Consider the following 22,450-nt stretch of genomic DNA (forward strand, 5'->3'; position numbering starts at 1 on the left):
AACTTGAATTGAGAACTCTGAACAAAGGCCCATGGGTCTGGTCATTAGGCTCTATTTGTGATTCTGAGAATTTTGATTTGCTCATCTGTAAACTAGACATCATAGTCATGAATCTCTCAGGATTTTTACAAGAATTATTTATAAAACACAATATTGCTTTAAAAAGGGATTACTGTTATAGTCATTGTCCTAGCCTCTGATTCCCAGATTGAAAGACAGGGGAGAGCTTTTTTTCCTTTGTCCCCCAAATTCAATCACCTCCACATCCTACTGACCCATTCTTCCTAATATCTTCAAAAGTTATTCATTCTTCTCCATTCCTGTTTCTCCAACTGTGCAAGTGAGAGTGCTCATCACTTCTTATAATTTGGGTAACTGGTTATTTTTCTTGCTCCAGCTTTCCTCACCCTGTTATAGTCTTCTCACACTATCTGATTAATATACACAAAGCACAATATTTCCATGTGTCACTCTTTACTGTTTATTAGCTAAAGACATCCTGATATCGTCACCCTGATATTTGGAACTCTGGGTCCATTGGTCTTATATTATGTATTCAAACTCATTTGTCAGTAGAATCTAATGGAATTGGGAGGGGACGTTATCTGTCATGTGTGAAGCCTTGCTCTTCTGTGGTGGAAAAGACAGACTTAGGCATAGAACTCATGAAAGGGAGACCAGGACCCACACCAAATAAATACACACACAGTAAATTACGATGATAAAGAAAGAATGGTATGAGGGTGAAAACTAACCTAGTATAGAGGTTCCGGGACATTTCCCTGAAACAAAATAAGACCGTTCATCTTACATTCCCCACCACCACAAGGAACTCAGTTCTTCTCTTCCTTCCCTTAAAAAACTTCTGATCCTTTCCAGCAAATTCAACTATCCTTTTAGTCTTCCTCAGAATGCAACTTAAGTCCTACTTAAAATATTAAGCTTTACTAACTTCTCCAGCCTCCAAAGACTGAACTTTTTAACAAATCCCCATGCATTTGTGGGTCTTCATTCCAGCTATCTGTTGATAATGCAATAGATTATGGATTTCAGGGTGAGGTATGGGGGACTAAACAACAAACAGCTCCCACAACTTGGTTACAGATGCATATATCTAAAAATCCCATGTTCTTCTCCTCTAGATTCCACATAGAGTTATAATAAATGAGGGTTTGTTCAATGAATAGCTGAGTATTCAGGAGTTGTACACAGCTAGATTTCTAAAATCTAAGTAACAAAAGTAGGCACCAGAATCGTGGTTCTAATATGTAACCTTCCTAATGTTTGAGATTAAGCTAAACTCAGACGGTAAAGCGTCTGCCTACTATGCAGAAGACCTGGGTTCAATTCCTGGGTCGGGAAGATCCTCTGGAGAAGGAAATGGGAACCTACTCCAGTACTCTTCTCTGGAAAATCCCATGGACGGAGGAGCATGGTAGGCTACAGTCCATGGGGTCGCAAAGAGTTGGACACGACTGAGCGACGTCACTCACTCTTGCTCATTTGCTTTAGGTTTTATTTGAGTTTAAAATTGATAGTCTTTGTGTTAACATTGCAGAAAAATTGACAACCTATTGTTCTGGAGGTTTGGCTACGTTACCTAATGTTAACACAGAATTTATAGTAACCCCAAAACTGAGCCAGCCTAGGAAATTCACTGGTCCCTATCGTTTACTCTCCAGATTATATATTTAGTGCTAAAAGCGAAAGTGAAGTCGTTCAGTCGTGTCCAACTCTTTGCGACCATCCATGGGATTTTCCAGGCAAGAAAACTGGAGTGGATTGCCATTTCCTTCTCCAGGGATATTTAGTGCCAAATTCCCACAAAAAACTAAAGATAATTCACCAAAATAAAGACCTTAAATTTCAGCCCTTGGCATGTTGCTGAGGGGAATGTAATCCATGTAACAAAGCTCTGTGGGTTTTTTCCCTGGTTTCCAGAGCTCTGCTTAGCATGCAATCTTTTTTTTTTTCTTTTGGTTGCTAAATTATGTCTGACTTTTTGTGACCCCAAGGACTGCAGCCCACCAGGTTCCCCTGTCCATGGGGTTTCCAGGCAAGAACACTGGAGTGGGTTGCCAGGGGATCTTCCTGGTAAGGAATCAAACTCTTGTCTCCTGCATTGGCAGGTGGATTCTTTACCAGTTAGCCACCAGGGAAGTCGAGCATGCGATCTTAAAAACAGATAATTGAAAGTAACAGGATTCAGTGGAGGTGGGTAAAGTTTTCAGTGGAGATTGAGTTCAATTTTGGCACAAAATTTTGCCACAATATATAGTGCTAGAGTTCTGTAGAGAGGTGTATGAGGACTTAGATATGCCGTGTTGTTCTGAGATTTATTTGTTTCCCTTTGTCTGTGGGTTAAATATCAAAGCATAATACTATTCATAGGAGAGAAATTCCAGTTGAACCACACTTATTTCTCCCCTCTAATCTACTTTCACTCTTAAAAGACTGTATCCAAAATATTGGCACAATGACACAAAGTTCATTCTACACAGAATCCTGGAGTTCCATATCTCCTATAATTTTTATATCTATAATAACTTCTATCCTTTATACAAGATGTCCTTTCAACAAATATGATGAAATAATAACCTGCACAAGAAACAAGCATTTTGGCCTGTACTCCCCAGTCTTTCTTTGACTTGTAAATAAATCTGAATGGATTTCTTCATATCTCAAGTCTTCATGTATTGTTGCACCAAATTTGTTCATTCGTTCAACAAATATTTGTTGGGTAACTACTAAATGCCCTGCAATATTCCACAGAGTGATTCTGTTAGCTTTGCCAAGAGCAAAGTGAGTATTTTAATAGAGATGAGTGATTCTGTTTGACAGATAGCAAGGTGAGCAGAAAGAGAAACTGGGTAGTAAGATCAAATTACATCTTGGCTTCAACACTTACTTAGTGAGATCTGTCACTGAAATATCTGAAAATGAATATCTTCATCTACAAAACATCAACAGTCCAAAAAATATTTAATGAAGCTTCCATGTGTGAACATCTGTGCCAGGTGCAAGGAATGCAGTATAGCTTCAAGCAGACAAGCTCTCTGCCATGATGGGGCTGGATATTTCAAGAATGTCTAGTGCATGTTATTATTGTACCACTGGCTCTTGCTATTCCATGTGATGGTTTTTAAATGTGTTCACAGAATATTTGACACTCTTTCCTTCAAAAGGCAGAACCTAATTCCTTTGCCCCTGAATATGTGTCAGACTTAGTGACTTGTTTCTAATGAATAGAACATGGTAGATAATATGCTCTGAGGCTTCCCAGGATAGGTGACAAAAAGGACAGCTTTCACCTGACTGTCTCTTGCATTGCTTGGTCTGGCGGAGTGGCTGCCATGTCAAGAGGACACTGAAACAACTTACAGACAGAAGCTGAGGCTCCTCATCAACAGTTGGTACCAACCCATTAGTCAGGTAAGCAATCTACCTGGAAAACAGACATTCCAGCCCTAGTCAAGGTGTCATGTGAAGGCAACCCTAGCCAAATTTTAACTGCAGTCTCATGACAGACTCAAAGCTAAAACTGCACAGTTAAGTAGTAACCAAATTTCTGACCCATAGGAACTGGAAGATAATAAATGTTAGCTGTTGGATTTCCCTGGTGGTTCCGTGGTAAAGAATCTGCCTTGCAGTGTATGAGAAATGAGTCTGAATCCCTGGTCTGGGAAGATTTCCCATGCTGTGAGGCAACTAAGCCTGTGCATCAAACTACTGAGCCACGATCTGGAGTCTGACTACTGAAGTCCCCATGCCCTAGAGCCCACGCTCTGCAACAAGAGAAGCCACTACAATGAGAAGCCCTTAGCCCTGGCACCACAACGAGGGAGTAGCCCCTGCTTGCTGCAACTAGAGAAAGCCTGTGCACAGCAACAAAGACTCAACACAGCCAATAAATAAATTAAAAAAATATTTACTGCTGTTGCCACTAAGTTTGGGGAAGTAATTTGTTATAGATAACTAATACAGCCTGTGATAGAAACACCTGGATGAAGATAAACAATTATAGCAGAAAATCTTTCAAACTTCCCTTAGGTGAACCTTCTGTATTGGAAAAAGAAAAATTAAATACCTCCTCACAATTTTCTGATGGCTCAGTTGGTAAAGAATCCGCCTGCAATGCAAGAGACCCCTGTTCGATTTCTGGGTTGGGAAGATCTGCTGGAGAGGGATAGGCTACCCACTCCAGTATTCTTGAGGTTCCCTTATGGCTCAGCTGGTAAAGAATCCCCCTGCAATGCAGGAGACCTGGGTTCTATCCCTGGGTTGGGAAGATCCCCTGGGGAAGGCAAAGGCTACCCACTCCAGGATTCTGGCCTGTAGAATTCATTCCACAGACTGTATAGTTCATGGGATCATAAAGAGTCGGACATGACTGAGTGATTTTCACTTTCACAAGGCTTCTATTACTACAGAAGAAGATCCAAACTCCCAAGTCTAGTATTAAAAACCATACATGATTGTTGGATAATCAACAAGGACTATTGCATAGCACATGGAACTCTGCTCAATGTTATGTGGCAGGCTGGATGGGAGAGGAGTTTGGAGAAGAATGGATACATGTATATGTATGGCTGGGCTTCCCAGGTGGCACAGTGATAAAGAATCTGCCTGTCAATGCAAGAGATGCAGGAGAAGCAGTTTCCATCCCTGGGTTGGTAAGGTCCCCTGGAGTAGGAAATGGCAACCCACTCCAGTATTGTTGCCTGGATAATCCCATGGACAGAGGAGCCTGGCAGGCTACAGTCCATGGGGTCTCAAAGAGTTGAATGGGAATAAATGACTGAGCATGCATATGTATGACTGAGTGCCTTTACTGTTCCTCTGAAACTATCATAGCATTATTAATTGGCTATACTCAATACAAAATAAAAAGTTATTTAAAAAGAAAAGAGTTGGGTGTGACCCAGGAAAATTTGAATGTTAAAAGAAAAAAGACAAACCACAAACCTTACATGATTGAATGACTCCCAACGTGATCTCCTCCTCTCTTTAGCACTCTGCTTTGGCCAAATCAGTCAGTCTTACAGGAAATCAATCCTGTATACTCATTGGAAGGACTGATGCTGAAACTTCAATACTTTGGCCACCTGATGTGAACAGCTGGTTCATTACAAAAGACCCTGATGCTGGGAAAGATTGAGGGCAGAAGAAGAGGACAACATAGGATGAGATGGTTGGATGGCATCACCGACTCAACATGAACTTGGGTAAACTTTGGGAGATGGTGAGGGACAGGGAAGCCTCACTTGCTACACTCCATAGAGTTGTAAAGAATCGGACACAATTGGCGACTGAACAACAATGACCTGTTTGTTACAGATGTAGGCATGCCATGTAGAATATGAATCTCCAGAAGCATTTTTGTATCATCTCCACAGAAGGCAGCAATTCCAAAACAATGAAACCATTTTTTGGACAGTTTTCTCGTTCTCCTAATATCTAGGAAACTAGCAGCACAGTGTTGCAGTGTTACAGCATGAAGCACGTGTTTAAGTGAAGCTGGATTCCCCAGGGTATGCAACTTAACCATGAAATCATCTTGGAGAAACACCTGTGCAGAAAACTTCAGGAAATTATGAGTACTTCCTTCCTTAGTCACCAATTGGACAGTACTCTCTGAGATGAGGCCTTCTCCTCAACTGTCCTGAAAATGCTGTCTTCAACATGAGATGTGAAAAATGGTAAACCTGTGGACATCTTTAGGATTGCAGCAAGAGATTCAATGCTAAAATGAGGCAGAAAATGCTGGGAATGGCTGCAAGATAACTGAAGGTGAAAGCAGATTCTTCTTTAAGATTACACAAAGAATTAAATTCATTTTTTGATTCACTTTAGTAGTAGGGAGCTAGTAGAAAATGAAACTGACTTAAAATAAGAAAAGATAATTAAAAAGAAAGGAAAAGATAGCTCTCAAACATTGGGTTGCATAAGAATCATCTAAGGAGTTCTTTAAACTATCAGGTCCCCAACACCACCCCCAGTCACCACACTTAGCACCTCAGCACCTCATCACCTCATCATCTCTACCACCTTTTCCATCACCATCACCAGGTGACAATTCAGAAAGCCTGGAGTCAACCCACTGAAATCTACATCTTTCATCAAATGTATTTAGATGATTTTGATTAAGGTAGAGTGTTTGCAAATCATGAAGGTAGAGAAAAGATAAGAAAAAAAAAAATACTGCCAGTATTGTGATTCCTATATCATTTTCTCTTTAGCTATTATTCCACTCCCCTAAATTTTTTGTTAGTCTCATCTGGACAGTATGAAATTAGAGGATCATAGCTAGTTGTGCATGGAAAATCTCCATATTATAAAGAGTGGTGATGGTGGTTCAGTTGCTCAGTCATGTCCGACTCTTTTCGACCCCATGGACTATCTAAAAAAATCTGGATTTAAAAATCTGGGAAGAAAGTGAGGAATTGAAGGAGGGGGTGTTTAAAATTTTACCATTTCCAGGGCAATCAAGAGATCATGAAAATGGAAAGTGAAGTGCAAGTTTTAAAACCAGAACTCTGTGCTCAAACCACTTACCAGTTTCTACTAAACCATCTTTCATTCTGCTGCAGGAGCTTTTTCTAAAATGTTATCTGATCCCAATGTTCAGATTTTAGTTGTGTGTACATTTTTGTGTTACATGCATAGAAAAAAGCATAAGAAAAAGTACGCTGAAATGTTAACAATGGTTATCTTTAGAAGGAAAGCTTATGTGGGACTTCTTTCTGAGACATTAAAACTTATGTTACTAAACTTTTAAATAGTAAGTGCGTATTTCTATGGCCAGAAAAAAAAAATTTAAACAAAAGTAATCTAATAAAAAGTTCATCCGCTTCAAAATAAAGTCCAACATTTTTAATATTGACCAAAAAGCCTCATCTCCCAATGCTCGCAATAAACATTCTCTTTTTTTCAGACAAAGCAAACTCCAAATTCCTGGTACATCTAACTCTTTCGTGTACTGTGCCCTCACTCATGTTGACTACTCTCTGTTAGGAATGCAAAGACACTGCCTAGTTGACAAACTCCTACTCATTACTCAAAAGCCATGCTAAGACATCGGATCTTCTTGTGAAGCCTTTCCTGATACCCCAGGCAGTGCTATATGAGCCACATTGGAGCCTAAGGCAAAAGAAAAAGCAGTAATATTGATCTTGATTGTATTTAAAATTTTGGTATTCTGTATGCAGAATTTTAAAATTAATTGATATTTTAGAATATAAAATATGACTGAACTTGATTAATGAGTTTTTGTTAATCTTTCAAATTTTGCCTTGGATATGCCTCCTTGTAGCCCCAGCCTTGATTCCAGGTAAAATTTTCTGGACTCCATCTTCTCTGCTGCTTCTGATATTGGACCTACGTCCACTGTGGAATTTATTGCATTTATATTTATTGATTATAGTTCCTGATGTATAGTCTTTTTGCTCTGAGTCCACTTTTTGCTCTGAGTCCTCATGATGTTTTGGGTCAGCACAGACATAAGAGATACATTTTAAATATGTGACAATAAGAAGAATAAATGTGAAACTTTAATTAGCTCTTAAATTTTCTGAGCTGGTTTCTTTATCAGTCAAATAATGAGAGATCAGATTATCTCAATGATACACAATTATTGATATTATACTCTTTCTATATATTAAAAATATAAACAATATTTTATATCATAAATAATATAAAAATAATATCCAACACTAATGTAGCTCTTATTATGTCCCAGGAACTTTTCTAAGTATTTAACAAGTATTAATTCATTTAATTCTCACAACAACTCTGTGAAGTAAGTGCTGTCATTAACTTCAATATACAGATATGGAAAATGAGGCTTCAAGTATCCAAGAGATTTACCCAAAGCTTGTGTTTGAATCCAGGCAGTTTGGATCTCTAGTCTATGCTCTAAGCCCCTACACTGCCTCTCACAATAGTAATGATTTTATATATAAGCATAAATATGTAAATATATAATTGAAATAAAGATTTTTTTTTCTAAATGTGAAAATACTATCAGTTACTCTAATTCTAACCCACAGTGAAATTCTAACTGACCTGAGACAAGACAATATTGTATGCTGTGACATTTCTTCCATAAGAGATACTTTCACTCTAAAAATACACTGGTTCATTTATCTAAGCAAAGGACATGATATGACCTAATCAAAGAAAATGAGAAAATTTTGAATAGTGAGAGTAGTATAGAAATGAATAAGGTTTGGTAAGCCAGGTTTCCTGGGTGATGCTTAAAGGAAGGTTTAATAAAGCAGTCACTCAGGAACACACACAGTCAGCCAACCATGAAGCCAGACCCTCACCTGTGAGCCTGTGTGTGGGCTTGATACCCTCTGACAAGTGCAAACAATTGGCTGAAATCACTTCGTTAAATCAGGCTCTGAGCTTCAAGGGTATAATGGAAATAAACATCAGCTGATAGTAGTCACCTCGGCAAATGCCATTACTATTCTTGTAAGAAATCTTGTAATAAAATCTCTTTGATTTTATAAGAAATCATTTATTTATTTGTATTTATCATACAGGCTTGGATATTAGAGGTCCCTATGTGATCATAATAGGAATTCCTCTGGTCTCGAAGAAAAGGGAAGAAGAGGGGAAAGGACTGAAAAAGAAGACACGTGGCTCCCAGAGCCACTTTTCAGTGAGGCAGTAACTCTGGGAAGCTTGTCAGGTGAATCATTAAAAGTAGGGATGATATGAAATGACCAGAAAAAAAAAAAATCTCCTCCTCCTCACCTCCTCCACTGTACAATCAACAGCTATCCTTTACTCTTTATCTTTCTACTTGTTAAATTAAGTGTTACTGTACTTGAAGGTATTTCCGGTTCTCTGGTGCAACTCTGGGTACCAAGCCTTAGAGGGGATTAGTTGAGAAATCTTTTCGTCATGTTACGTAGCATTAGGGTGTGCGTCGGCACTGTGTGAGAGACTGGTAGAATTCCAAGTCAGAGATGGGCCACTGCCAACAGGAGCTGTGGCCGGCCCTGTGTACGGAGTTGTGGGGCCGTGTTCACGTCCCCCTTCCTTCTGCTCCACATGATCTGCCCAAATACCAAAAGAAGCACAGTCACAGACTAATCCTAGACTTAGTGTCTATGAATTTCCAGAATTTATCTCCGTGTTACCATCTAAAGGGTCAGTAACATTTCCAAAAAAAAGTTAACTACTGATTTACAGATGGAAGAAGTAAACGACAGGACTCTGGCTTTGAAATTCAAAAACTCTTCCAACATTTTATGGAACTTAACCAAGAAGTAGACTGTAAATCTCTCCCACACAAAAATCTCTTGTATGCATTCACAAGGACTTATTAATTTGTGAGGGAAATTCCCAGGTGAATCTACCTGGGGAGGAGTGACAGAGCTTTATATCTATTTTCTTCTCCTAATATAACCATATAGACATTTTTGATAGCAAGGTCATATTTATTTGGAGAGAAGTAAAAATCAAACCTTAAACAAGTTAACTTCTTGTCCTTAACCCACCTGATTTACACTGATAATTTTTTTTTATTATTATCCATCTCTGGGTGAGTTTTGTAATCCACGCATCCATATCAATTTTTCAAACTATCAAATTCTGACCAATATATTGCACTCCTATTTTGTTCCCTATGTTGAGAATTATGCTGTATCTGAGAAGAATTTGAAGTTATGATATGATTTCTGCTATACATGTGCTATCTGTCCAATGAGTCAAGATTAAGCATAAGTCATTCAAAAACCACTACTAGCTAATACATTCACAAGAAAGACATAAAGGAGAAATAGCTGTAGTTTGAATGGTCAGGAAGGTACAAGAGTAGGCCATAGATGGGAGCTTGTCATTTAATAGATGATGAGGAGGAGCTATAAACATGGGACATGCGGAAGAATTTCAGACATGGTTTCTTTAGGCACACGCAACATACTGCCCAACAGAAAAAAACAGAAAGCTGGATGAATCCTGATTATGAAGGTCTTGAAAGTGAGACAAAGAAGAGTTGAAACTTGATTGACCTGAAGAATATTTTAGGGATATATCTGATGACAAAATGTGGGAAGTGTTAAAGGCAGTGCTTCCAGAGATGCACCCCCTGAAAAAACACAAAACAAAATAAAAAAAACCTTTTGAAGAAATCCAGGCATGAAGCAATGAGATCTTGAACCAAAGGGAGGCAGGAAGGATGGAAGGGAAGGGATAACTCCAGGATGCATTTCACAAGATAGGTTCTGAACTGAAGGATAGTGGTTTGGGGAGGTGAAGTAAAGGGAGGAGTCAAGATGATTCAGATGGTTCTAACCTGAGAGACAGCCTCATGTGGCTGGCACACCTGAGGATGGAGAAATTGGATGGGGCAAGCCTCAGCAGAAGATGAATGATGACGAATTCTGAGCTTCCCAGAACAAAGCCTACATTAATTTCAGCCAAACAACACAGAAAAGCGTATTGTTTACTGTAGGTCCCTCAACTATTACTATTAAATCATGAGTGTTATGGGGAGCATGATACACCCTGGAATTCTGTCCTCATGCACTTGTCTTTATTTCCATAAAAACACACCACACAAAAAGTCAGCAGCAAGAACAGGGCCGGATAAAAACCTCACTTCTTTGGCCTTCACAGCCTTCATCAGTGAGAGCCCTCATAAGTTCTTTCCTCTTAATAATTCAGATCCCAAAAGTATAACAACACCCATGTATCCCACAAACTGCCAATTAATCAATAATTCCAGTCTTTCTTCTTACATTTTTTCCCTAGAGCGGCTGACAAATTGAGTTCACTTTTACAACCATGTTCTATCTCTGATAGTACTAACAGGTGGTATGAAGAAGAAAATGGAGAGGTTGTAAACTCGAATGAGTCAAACTTTAGGATTGCCGTTGTTGGCCTTCGTAACCTGGAAAAACCCACTGTGTGGGATGGGAGAAGGGAGGGAACTGTGGTTAAAATGAAGGCTCAGGCACATAGTAACTATGTGAACATTAGTAAATTACTTAACATTTCTCTGCCTTGGTTATCTTTAAAATAGGAATAGTCATATTCAAGGAGATGATGTAAGTATTAATTCAGGAAATCCATGCAAAGAACTTAGCAAGGTACCTGCTGATATTGTCAATAAAAGTTTACTCTAATTACTATTTTTATCACATTCATGAAGGCAAAAGTCATGCTTTGGAAGCCCAAAGACATGGTAGGAATGATGACGTTGCATTTACCCAAAGCTACTGAGTCACATCGGGATGGGTGGAATCAATATCACCCTCTGATAACACAAGTTTGGATATCATTCCAGTTGGCACTTTCCCTTGCCTTCCAACAGTCCCTGTTTCCAGATGTGGGATGGGTTGGCTTCTTCTCTTCTGAGGGGGCAGGGATATTCGAAAGTGACAGTCTTGAGACACTGGGCGTTTCATTCATCTCATGATCATATTTGTAGAATTTCCATTATGCTTTTAGTGATATTTCCACTAGAAAAATAATGCTTCTCATTAACTTTATAAAAATGTGACGTCTTGTTGGCAAGACTACATTTTTTTTTTTTTTTTTTTTTTTGGAGACTACTTATCTCACTATGGCAGGGTCTTACTACTCTTGAAAAGCAGTCGGCTCCTCACTGATGAGGAACTGTTTGCCTGCCCTTTCTTGAGAATGTACATATTAAAGGGAGACAGAAGTAACTCACTGCACATTATAGCTTGACTTCGCCTAAATGTGATTTGGGAGTTTGATTTGGTTTTGTTTGCTTTTGCTCCCTAAGCATAACACTTTGGCTTTAATGTTTGCCTCTTGACAAGCCACTGCCTGTAGCGATTACAAGAGGTTAGAGCTATTTCAAACTTGGCGCCTTAGCCCATTTCTTCTCCATGTGAACAGGAAGCATCTGGGATTCCTGCCAGCCTGTGGAAAGTTTTCTTTACTTGGAACTTATTATTTGCAGGAGCAAGTTACCTAAGCTGTTGGTGGCAACACAAAAGGGAGTAAGTGAAGGGAGATGATGCTGAAAGTATGCATTTTCCCCTGTCTGGCGATCACCACAGCAGGGACTGCAGCAGCTCCCTTATTCACCAGAAACCCAGTCTTCTCCAGAGCCCTCAGTCAGAAAGACTATGGAGGGAGTCCTTTGAGTTGATGATATTTACTCTGACTGATTTATCAGTGCTACATACCTGCCTGGCTAATCTGGGAGCAGAAGGCGCCCACGGGATGACAACTCCCATTTTCACCATAGCTGGGTTTCAACTGGGGTGTAGTCTGGAGTTTCATCCTCATTTCTCTATTGCCCAACTAGTACTGAAGAAGTCACTGTAGCCCAAAGAGGATTTTTAATTTGTTAAGCAGGAGTTGATTTCTGTGACACTAGAACTGCAATGCTTCCTGCAGAATTTGTCAAACAGAGGCAGCATTTCACATTAAAAACTATACATAATTCAGAATCTTCCTCTTGTCCATATTTTTACATTTCATGATAGAGATGGAGAAGGAATTTATATCCCTAATTTCTAATTTTTAGTCTACTTTTGTAAAACCTAACTAATTGAAACATGAAAAATTAGTACTGACTACTAGATGTAAGAAATGTCAGTCCACAGGCTTAAAACCATATCTTGGAACCAGACTGTCTGGGTTCAAATTCTGACACCACCACTTATTAACTGCAATCTTGGATGAGTTACTTCATCACTCTGTGCCTTGGTTTTCTTGACTGTGAAATGAATGACACAGCCATTACATAGTAGAAGATCAGGAAGTATTTATCATGATTATTACTAGCTCATTTTAATCTTTTGGTATAGTAGATGTAAGAAACAAAGAAAAACAACAATGTTTAAAAAACAGAATTAAAAAACCTAAATCCAAACTGTCATTTTGAAGTTATTCCCTCTCTATCACAAGGGAGGGGGAAAGAGTAACTGCATCTATACCAGTTTTAGATTCTCTACATTACTCTACAGAATAGTAAGTACCTCCAATGATAAAATTACATTTTATACTCTATTGATTATAGGGTGAGCTGAAATCTTGGACATACTTTACATTTGAATCTATGTATAAGAGGATAAAATACCACACAAATCTCATGGAAAATGATTTAGTAAAAGTAGTTTTTAATGCCTTTCTCTCTTATTGCACATGATGGAATTTTGGCAAATTAAAATATCCTTGGGTCCCAGTGTTCTCATCTGTAAATTGAGAGGGTCCCATTCAGTTCTAATAACAAACCAATAGACTATTTTCTAGACTTCTTGGAGGTCTGAGAGACCAATAAAAATACTTTTAATGTTTCAATTTTTCTACAATTTTGTTCCCTCCTCCCCACAAACAATCACCTCAAAACCAATTATCGTTACAGTATGATAACAGATTCATAGTTAAAAATGGTTATTCATTTCCTTTTGGACTGTGTGTTTTGCAGAGCCTTTTATTTGGTCTATGAAGCACTTGTCATATAGTTTTTTTGTTCAAGCTTTTCTTCATAATTTAATGGGATAATAAGAGCTCTCCATGATTTTCCCCCATGAATCTCTAAATCCTATTGGTTTAGTCGCTAAGTCGTGTCTGACTCTTATGACCCCATGGTCTGTAGGCTCCTCTGTCCATGGAATTTTCTAGGCAAGAGTACTGGAGTGAGTTGTCATTTCCTTTTCCACTAAATCCTACTGCGCTGTGCTTGGTCGCTAAGTCATGTCTGACTCTTTGCAACCCCATGGACTGTAGCCTGCCGGGCTCCTCTGTCAGTGGGGATTCTCCAGGCTGCCATGCCCTTTTCCAGGGGATCTTCCTAATCCAGGGATCAAACCCAGATTTCCCACATTGCAGGCGGATTCTTTACCATCTGAGCCACAAGGGAAGCCCTTCCAACACTATGCAATGGAATTAATCTGTTATAAAGAACTAATATGTGCAAATATGAAGAAAATAAAATTATAATGTTTTTATAAGCAACCTAATCAAATCTCATCAATAACTGTACAAAACAATTTGTGCAAAAGTCCTTTAGAAATGATTAAGTGCAATTCAAATGTAAGGAATTATTTATTCTAGCACCAAGAGTTTAAATGCTTCACACTAACTGAATCAATATTTTCTTTTGAATTATCATATTGTGTATGATTCAAATAGATTCCACCATGGCTCTCATCTTACTTCTTAAGACCAGGTGATTGAAAAGCACTGTACTTATTTTTAAAAGCCACTAGCTCATTATTCTCTTTACAAATACTTCAGCACAGTATTCTTTTATTTGGTGAGTTACCATAATTTATCTGAAATGCGATTTGATTTCTCATAAATCTTATTTACAAGCTTTTTAGGAGATGGCTGCGTTGTGAAACATGAGACATCTGACTTGACTTTACTCTTCTCCAAGAAACTGACTCCAAAGTTTAAAAACAAAAGTAAGAACAACCTTGGTCAAATCTGAGGGGTTAAAAGCTCATCCTGCTCAATTCTGAAGACTTTTCTGAATCTCTTCCACATTTCATCCAAGATCCAAAAGAAATCATGAACTGAGTTGGGCCCTGTGCCAGTTTTATAACTTGGTAATTATTAAATGTAACTAACCAATATTAATTGGAAAACAATTTTCTTTTAAACTAAATGTTTTGATACAAATGCACCGTTCAAATATTAGCCCAGAAGAGAGATGAGATTTTTATAATGCTCTGGATTTCATCATTCAGTTGGTTAAATTCCAGTCTATGGCTTCTCCCATGATACAAAAGTAAAGGATGATCTAGCTTGAGATGGCTGCCTGTTTGTGTTGCACACAACATGGTGATATTTATGAGTTATCTGTGACAAATGATAAGTGATTTAAAATTTTATAAAGATTAAAATATATTCTGGCTTCTACATATTATAGTTTTCCAGATAAACAGTATAGGCTCAACTTCTTACTCTTTTAATTCAAAAGACTGAATAAAAGACATATTAAGTATTTATACAAATATTGATATTTCCAATTGGAAAAATTACTCAAAAAATGAATTTTAGAATAAAGCACTAAAGTGGTAGCAAAATAAATTTTAACCAGAATCCAAAAGTTAGAGAAATAAACAAATGTCATTTACTTACAAGTTGGCTTTGGTTTTGGAGGAAATTTGGTCCGGGTAATAGCCAAAATTATGAAAATCATAACTGGCCATAAAATCAAGACAAGTGTCCAAAGCTGCAAAGTAACAACAGAAAAAAATGTTAATTATATTGCTAAACCAAAACATCTGACAAGAAGAACATTATTCTACAAAATTCCAATACAAGCTAGATATTTGCCTATAAATGTTATTAATAAGAAAGGAATGAGATTTTTAAAAATGTAAGAGACCTTGAAATAAATGCAATAAGGAATTTTCCAGGTTTAAAACCTTTAAATGATCTTCTGAAGCCTGCTTTCCAGTGACCTTTCTTAACTACCCCAAGAATGATGATCTTAAAAGTCAAGTATGATCAGGAAATTCCTAACTTGAAAATCTTAGAGCTTCCTGGGTGTTTGTTGAATAAGGCTTAACATGACAAACAGGGCATACAAAACCCAACCTAATTTCAACCAAGACATATCTTACCACTTCCAGTATTAGCATGCTAAGCCCAGGTATAAAGATTAGTTTGTGACATTGGATAATAACTCAATAAACATTATTGAACAAGTGAATGAATGAATGATTGCTGAGCCACCAGGGAAGCCCTCAATGAATGTTAGAGAAATTTCTGTTAGAGAATTTCACTGTAAGACACTTAAGGAGCAGCTTTCCTCCCCATGTAAACATGATTCAGTTCATAAGACACCATCAACTTAATATTTTACATATCTATAAAGTTCGTTCCAGAGCAGTGAAAAACATGTATTCACAAGATAGCTCAGTTGGTAAAGAATCTGCCTGTAATGCAGGAGACCTGAGTTCGATCCTTAGGTTGGGAAGATGCCCTGGAGAAGGGATAGGCTACCCACTCCAGTATTCTTGGGCTTCCCTTGTGGCTCAGCTGGTAAAGAATCTGTCCGCAATGTGGGAGACCTGGATTCGATCCCTAGGTTTGGAAGATCCCCTGGAGAACGGAAAGTCTACCCACTCCAGTATTCTGGCCTGGAGAATTCCATGGAATATATAGTCCACGGGATCACAGAGAGTCAGACACGACTGAGCGACTTCCACTTTTCTTTTCACAAGAACATTAACTGTGATATGCAAGCAATTTGAGTGCTTGAACCAAACCACACAGAACATTTTTCTGTAAGTCAAACTTGAACTATGTTTCTGATTATGCAGTCAGACGCATTTTCATTCCTCCCTCATTTTTCAGAGATGATGTGCTTCTGCCAAATCTCAATCTACTGCCTGGGGCTCTTCAGTTCTCCGAAACAATCTAGACCCATTCAACTACCAATCCGTAAGTAATGTTTAACCTAAATTTTCCATGAACATCTCCATGTGTCTCCATTAGCACTAACCTCCTTGCTGGCAGATATGTCACCACATTCTTTGGCTTTGGATTTAAGGGCAGTTTTAAAAAATGGAGCAAGTTGACTATCGATCCTAAGGTACTAAGTTTAACCACAACATAAAAGCTTGCAGACAGGCTCGCAGCTACAGCAGTGTTTCTCAAGCATTAATATGCATGCAAAATCACCTAAGGATCTTGTAAACACATAGATTCAGATTCAGTAGATCTAAGGCTGGCTAGAGGTACTGTATTTCTTTCTAACAAGCTCCAGGTAAGTGCTGCTGTTGCTGCGGTCCATGGACCACTCTTGGAATAGAGTGATTCTAAATGCATATTACCCCACTGAACTAGCAGAACTGTTTAGTGTTGGAATATTTTTGTTGGAAAGTTCCTTTGAGCTCACCTATTGAACAGAATTCTGGGCATTTGTAAACTTGGATAGAAAAAAAATTATATTTTTAATTTCTCCAGCTTATGACTGAAATAATATTTCCAATAATGGAAATTAATGTAGTATTTCCAATAATGACAAATGTAGACTAGGAACTACAACATTATTATAAGCACCTGTGACCTTGTCACCTATAGAAACCACAGATATTTTCAAATCATATTAGTGCTGTTACAGATACTTCAAAGTACTGTTTGTATTCATCATAGAATTACAATTAGAATTGTCATGGATTCACCTTTATTTATTTAATGCTATATAAATATATATTACCATATCATGAACTTGCATTTTGATACTTAAAAACTGAATATCTATATAATTGGTTTTATCTGTAATACTATTTTTTTCTTGATTTAAAAACATTATTCTTAGAAGGACCATAGGCTTTGCCATGTTGGCCAAGACATCCACAGCACAGAAGTGGTTAAGAAGCCTTGATCTGATCCAGCTCCCTTTTTTATTCTTTGGCCGCAGAAGGTTAGCATAATTAATCCAAAGTTAGATATCCAGTTGGGAAGCAGAGCAGGGGACAAGGATCTGGACACCTGATACTTAAACTAGCATTAAAAAAAAATGATACCACTCCAAGGAACAAATAAGAAAGTACTACAGGAAGTGTATAGGAATAATATGTGCTATGAAAATATAAGATGTGTTACTATTCTAGCCTAGTCTCTGATATGTTCAAAAATTAGTCTAGATCTAGAAGATCCTAGATACAAGGTACCATTTTTATTCCATGTGACTCATCTGAAAAGTCGACTATAAGGAATTAAGGTTAAAAATATTTGATGTTTGTGGATTTACTGGTTTTATATTTAAATTCATAGTTATTCTTTTAAAAATATATTCATCTGAGTAGGTTTAGTGCCCCAAAGCTACTTTTAGGAACATCCATTCATTTTCCATAGCAACCTCATGAGAATTCAGTGAGCAACTGAAATCAAATACACCAACACAAAGGCACATTCACATTCAAATAAGGGACATTTGTCACGGGTTATCTTTAAGTTATCGTTTGGTTGATCTAATTTGATGGTTTCATGAGTACGTTTCAGTAAATCCTGAGATTAATTTTAGACATGATTTAAATCCAAACAAAAAATGCAATCTGTATTGGAGTAGTTTAAGGTAATTTAGACCCTGTTACAGGTAAAATCCATAGCAAGCCCATAAACAATGTATTATCACAAGATTTCCCTCAGGATTTTATGTCAGAGAGGTCTGGAGAACATTTCTGCATACAGCACCATAGAAGGATAATAAATCCAAAGCCCTCCACATTGTGATCTTGGAAATGTTAAGGTTGACAAGTTAATCACAAAAGCAAGAAATAAGCAAATTTTAAATTTTCATAGCAGCAGGATTGCTTGCAACACCATTCTAAATATTATCATAAACAACCTAGGAGCAATGCAATGCCATGGATCTAAATACTAAACCAATGAGCTGTAACTTTGTTTGTTTGGAATAAATGCTGAAATATTGATTTTACATAAACATACATCAGAGCTACTTGAAAACTCTGGGAAAAGTAGTTTTTAAGAGTTTCATACTTTTGCTAACATTTTAATCATGTTTCATGTGCCTCTATACCTCACTTGCATTCCACCTCCCCTGCACTCTTGATGTCTAATGGCATATGCACACTGAGTAAGTTACAGTTTTCTAGTGGGCCATGTGGAGAAGGAAATGGCAACCCACTCCAGTGTTCTTGCCTGGAGAATCCCAGGGACAGGGAAGCCTGGTGGGCTGCCGTCTACGGGGTCGCACAGAGTCAGACACGACTGAAGCGACTTAGCAGCAGCAGCAGCAGCTGCAGCGGACCGTGGCATTTGTCTCTTTTTATCTCTCCACAGTTTATTTTCTATTGATATGTTCCCTTCTGGTTTTTTCCTCTTCACTGTTTTTTTCTGAAAAATTCAGTGCCCAAAATTCCTTAGGTGGAGCAAGCAAGGTCAGTCCACACCAGGACTCAGGGCACCACAGTGACACAGTGAGGGAAGTGGGTCCCTACCAAGGTGAAGAGGATACCCATGATACAGCAGCCAGGCACTGGGGTGTCAGGACCCAAGTTGGGTAAGGAGGGTGTCTGTGCAGGGCAAGGAGCAGGTGACTGGTTTCACATAGGAAGGTTCACCGAAAGTAAGTATATCCCCCATTAGAGGAGCTGGGCTTTCTCACTATCCAACAGGGAGATTATAAACATGCAAAAGGGGGAAACTAGAATGAACTCTGTAGTATCAGGTTAGAAGTAAAGATATAAAGGCTGTGAACTACTAGTTTCTGAACTATAGCTAGAAATGTGTGTACAACTTATTTCTTTCTTTCCAGTCCCACAAGTAGTTTCTGCCTCATTGTATAATTTCTCTGTCCCAGTCCTGGGAATACCTATTTTTTCAAGAAAGACTAGCTTCTTTTAGAGGATGAGAGATAAGTATGCTCATTGCTATTGGGCTATCACTGTTTTCCAGGCTGAAGAGAGCTATAAAATATATATAGAATGTATATAGGTACAGAGATACATACATGCATACATAAATTTAAAGAAATAGATAGGCAGATCAATAGATAGAAGGGTGCCAGACATACTGCTCAGAGAATCTCAGAGAACGTTGGAGACACATCAATAAAACACAGATATGTGCTAGTGGCCAAATTTGAACATCAAATCTGACCCACTGGCCAAAATTAAACATTAAAAGACTTGATAATAAAAGAGTATATCTATGTCTAACTGTATAAACTAAGACTCCATGAGTTTATGTAAATAGGAATAAATGTATACAGAAAGAGATACATTGAAAGCTTAATGAGAAACACAAATACGTACATGGTCACAAAGTATTTCCCCATAGAAAGTGAAGTTGCTGAATCGTGTCCAACTCTTTGCAACCCCGTGGACTGTAGCCTGGTAGGCAAGAATTCTCCAGGCAAGAATACTGGAGTGGGTTGCCATTTCCTTCTCCAGAGGATCTTTCTGACCCAGGGATTGAACCTGGGTCTCCCACATTGAAGGCAGACACTTTACCCTCTGAGCCACCATAAAGTGAGACAAATTGACACCATGCACCACCTGATGTGTCATAATATGAAAAACAGAGCATCGTTCTGCGGTATTCCTTCCAGAGATAAACAACCCAAGTCTCTACAAAACAGGACTTCCCTGGAGGCTCAGAGAGTAAAGAACTGGCCTGCAATGCGGAGACCTGGAATCAATCCCTGGGTTAGGAAGAACTCCTGGAGGAGGGCATGGCAACCTACTCTAGTATTCTTGCCTGGAGAATCCCCATGGACAGAGGAGCCTGGTGGGCTACAATCCATGGGGTCACAAAGAGTTGGACATGACGGAGCAACTAAGCACAGCTACAAAGCAACAGAAACTCTACAAAACAACTGGTCTTAGATGTTCAAAAGGTGTCAGGGTCATGAAAGTCAAGGATGATTATTGAATAGTCACAAACTAAAGACGTGAAAACTAGATACAGAACATGATTCTAAATCATGTTTTTTTCTATAAAGGACATGTTTGGGAGAACTGGTGATGCTTGAATTGGATCTAAGAATTTAATGGTGGCACTGGCTTATGCGCCACCAACATTCATTCAAGAAACTAAGATCATGGCATCCGGTCATATCACCTCATGGCAAATAGATGGGGAAACAATATGAACAGTAACAGACTTAATTTTCTTGGGCTCCAAAATCACTGCAGATGGCAACTGTAGCCATGAAATTAAAAGAAGTTGCTCATCGGAAAAAAACCTACGAAAAACCTAGACAGTGTATTAAATTGCAAAGACATCACTTTGGCAACAAAGATCTGTACAGTCAAAGCTGTGGTTTTTCTAGTAGTCATGTATGGATGTGAGCGCTAGACCATAAAAAAGGTTGTGAAAGTGAAAGTTGCTCAGTAGTGTCCAACTCTTTGCAACCCCATGGACTATATAATCCATGGATTCTCTAGGCCAGAATACTGGAGTGAGTTGCTGTTCCCTTCTCCAGGGGATCTTCCCAACTCAGGGATTGAACCCAGGTCTCCTGCATTGTAGGCAATTATCTTTACCAACTGAGACACCAGGGAAGCCCAAAGAAGGCTGAGCACCGAAGAACTGACACTTTTGAACTGTGGTGTTAGAGAAGACTCTTGAGAGTCCCTTGGACTACAAGGAGATCAAACCAGTCAATCCTAAAGGAAATCAGTCCTGAATGTTCATTGGAAGGACTGTTCATTGGATGCTGAAGCTGAAACTCCAAAACTTTGGCAACCTGATGCGAAGTACTGACTTATTGGAAAAGACCTTGATGCTGGGAAAGACTGAAGGCAGGAGAAGGGGGTAACAGAGGATAAGATGGCTGGATGGCATCACCAACTCAATGGACATGAGTGTGAGCAAGTTCTGGGAGATAGTGATGGACAGAGAAGCCTGGTGTGCAGCAGTCCATGGGGTTGCAAAGAGTCAGACACAACTGAGCAACTGAAGGACAATGACTGGCTTATGTTGGAAGATGTCCTTGTTTGTGAAGTATGCACACCAAATTATCTGAGATAATGGGGCATCAACCTCAACGAGCTCTTGAAAAAATATATATTTGTACTGTTCTTGCAACTTTAATTTTAAATTATTTTAAAATTTGAAAAAATTGAAATTATTTTAAAAGTAATTCCTTTTGAGAATCCAGAACCACTTTTTTAAAGACAGCGAGAGAAGGGACAAAAGACCAAGAAAAGAGATTTTAAAAAACATGCTTTATATCCAAGGATGTCTATCTTTTGTGTGCATATGGTAAGGTTTGGAGAATTAATGATGACAACAGGACATATTTCAGTGGCTTTGAAATCAGTGAGGTCATCCACTCAAAATTCTAGGTTTAAATCTTAATAAATTCCTTGAATAAACTAAATGTAAATTCACTCTAAATTTTCCATTTAGTGCTGATCTGTAGTAATTTTTAACTCAATTGAATTACCTAGAAACATTTACCTCTGTATTTGCTGAGAACTATTGTTTCAAATCTTTAAAAAACTTTCAAATCTAATTTTCTAAAAAAACCTTGGCAAAGCACATAATTTCAACTTTATGTCATTTACATTCCATTACTTTGTTAGAACCTTTTATTTCAATTATTGTTAGTCTTCCTAATTCTGTATGTAGCCACCATTTTTATTATTTTCATTAAAAGTAAATAATAAAATAAGATACAGTAAACTTTAAATTACTGTGTTACTATATATTTAAAAATTTGAGAGAACTACTGTTATTTGAATGCCTGTGAATCAGATATTTACTCTCTAGTCTTAATCATGTTGTTGTTTGTTGCTCATAGCTTAAGTCCTGTCCAACTTTTTGTGACTCAAAGACTGCAGCACGCCAGGATTCCCCATCCTTCACTATCTCCTGGAGCTTGCTCAAATTCATGTCCATTGAGTAGGTGATGCCATCCAATCATCTCATCCTCTGCTGCCCTCTTCTCCTTCTGCCTTCAATCTTACCCAGCAACAGGGTCTTTTCTAATGAGTCGGTTCCTTGCATCAGGTGGTCAAAG

The 22,450-nt window shown here is 38.2% G+C and overlaps 1 protein-coding gene across 1 annotated transcript in view; it reads right to left on the reverse strand.

The window, feature by feature from the left end:
- The window catches only part of ABCA12 (ATP binding cassette subfamily A member 12), a 198,224-nt gene that overhangs the window by 170,653 nt on the left and 5,121 nt on the right, over positions 1 to 22,450 (reverse strand). Inside the window, exon 2 of the mRNA XM_070771765.1 lies at positions 15,085 to 15,178. Coding sequence (XP_070627866.1) covers positions 15,085 to 15,178 — 94 coding nt within the window. The remainder of the gene's footprint in view (positions 1 to 15,084; positions 15,179 to 22,450) is intronic.

The sequence above is a fragment of the Bos indicus genome, chromosome 2 (assembly GCF_029378745.1).
Source record: "Bos indicus isolate NIAB-ARS_2022 breed Sahiwal x Tharparkar chromosome 2, NIAB-ARS_B.indTharparkar_mat_pri_1.0, whole genome shotgun sequence".
NCBI classification, from domain to species: Eukaryota; Metazoa; Chordata; class Mammalia; order Artiodactyla; family Bovidae; genus Bos; species Bos indicus.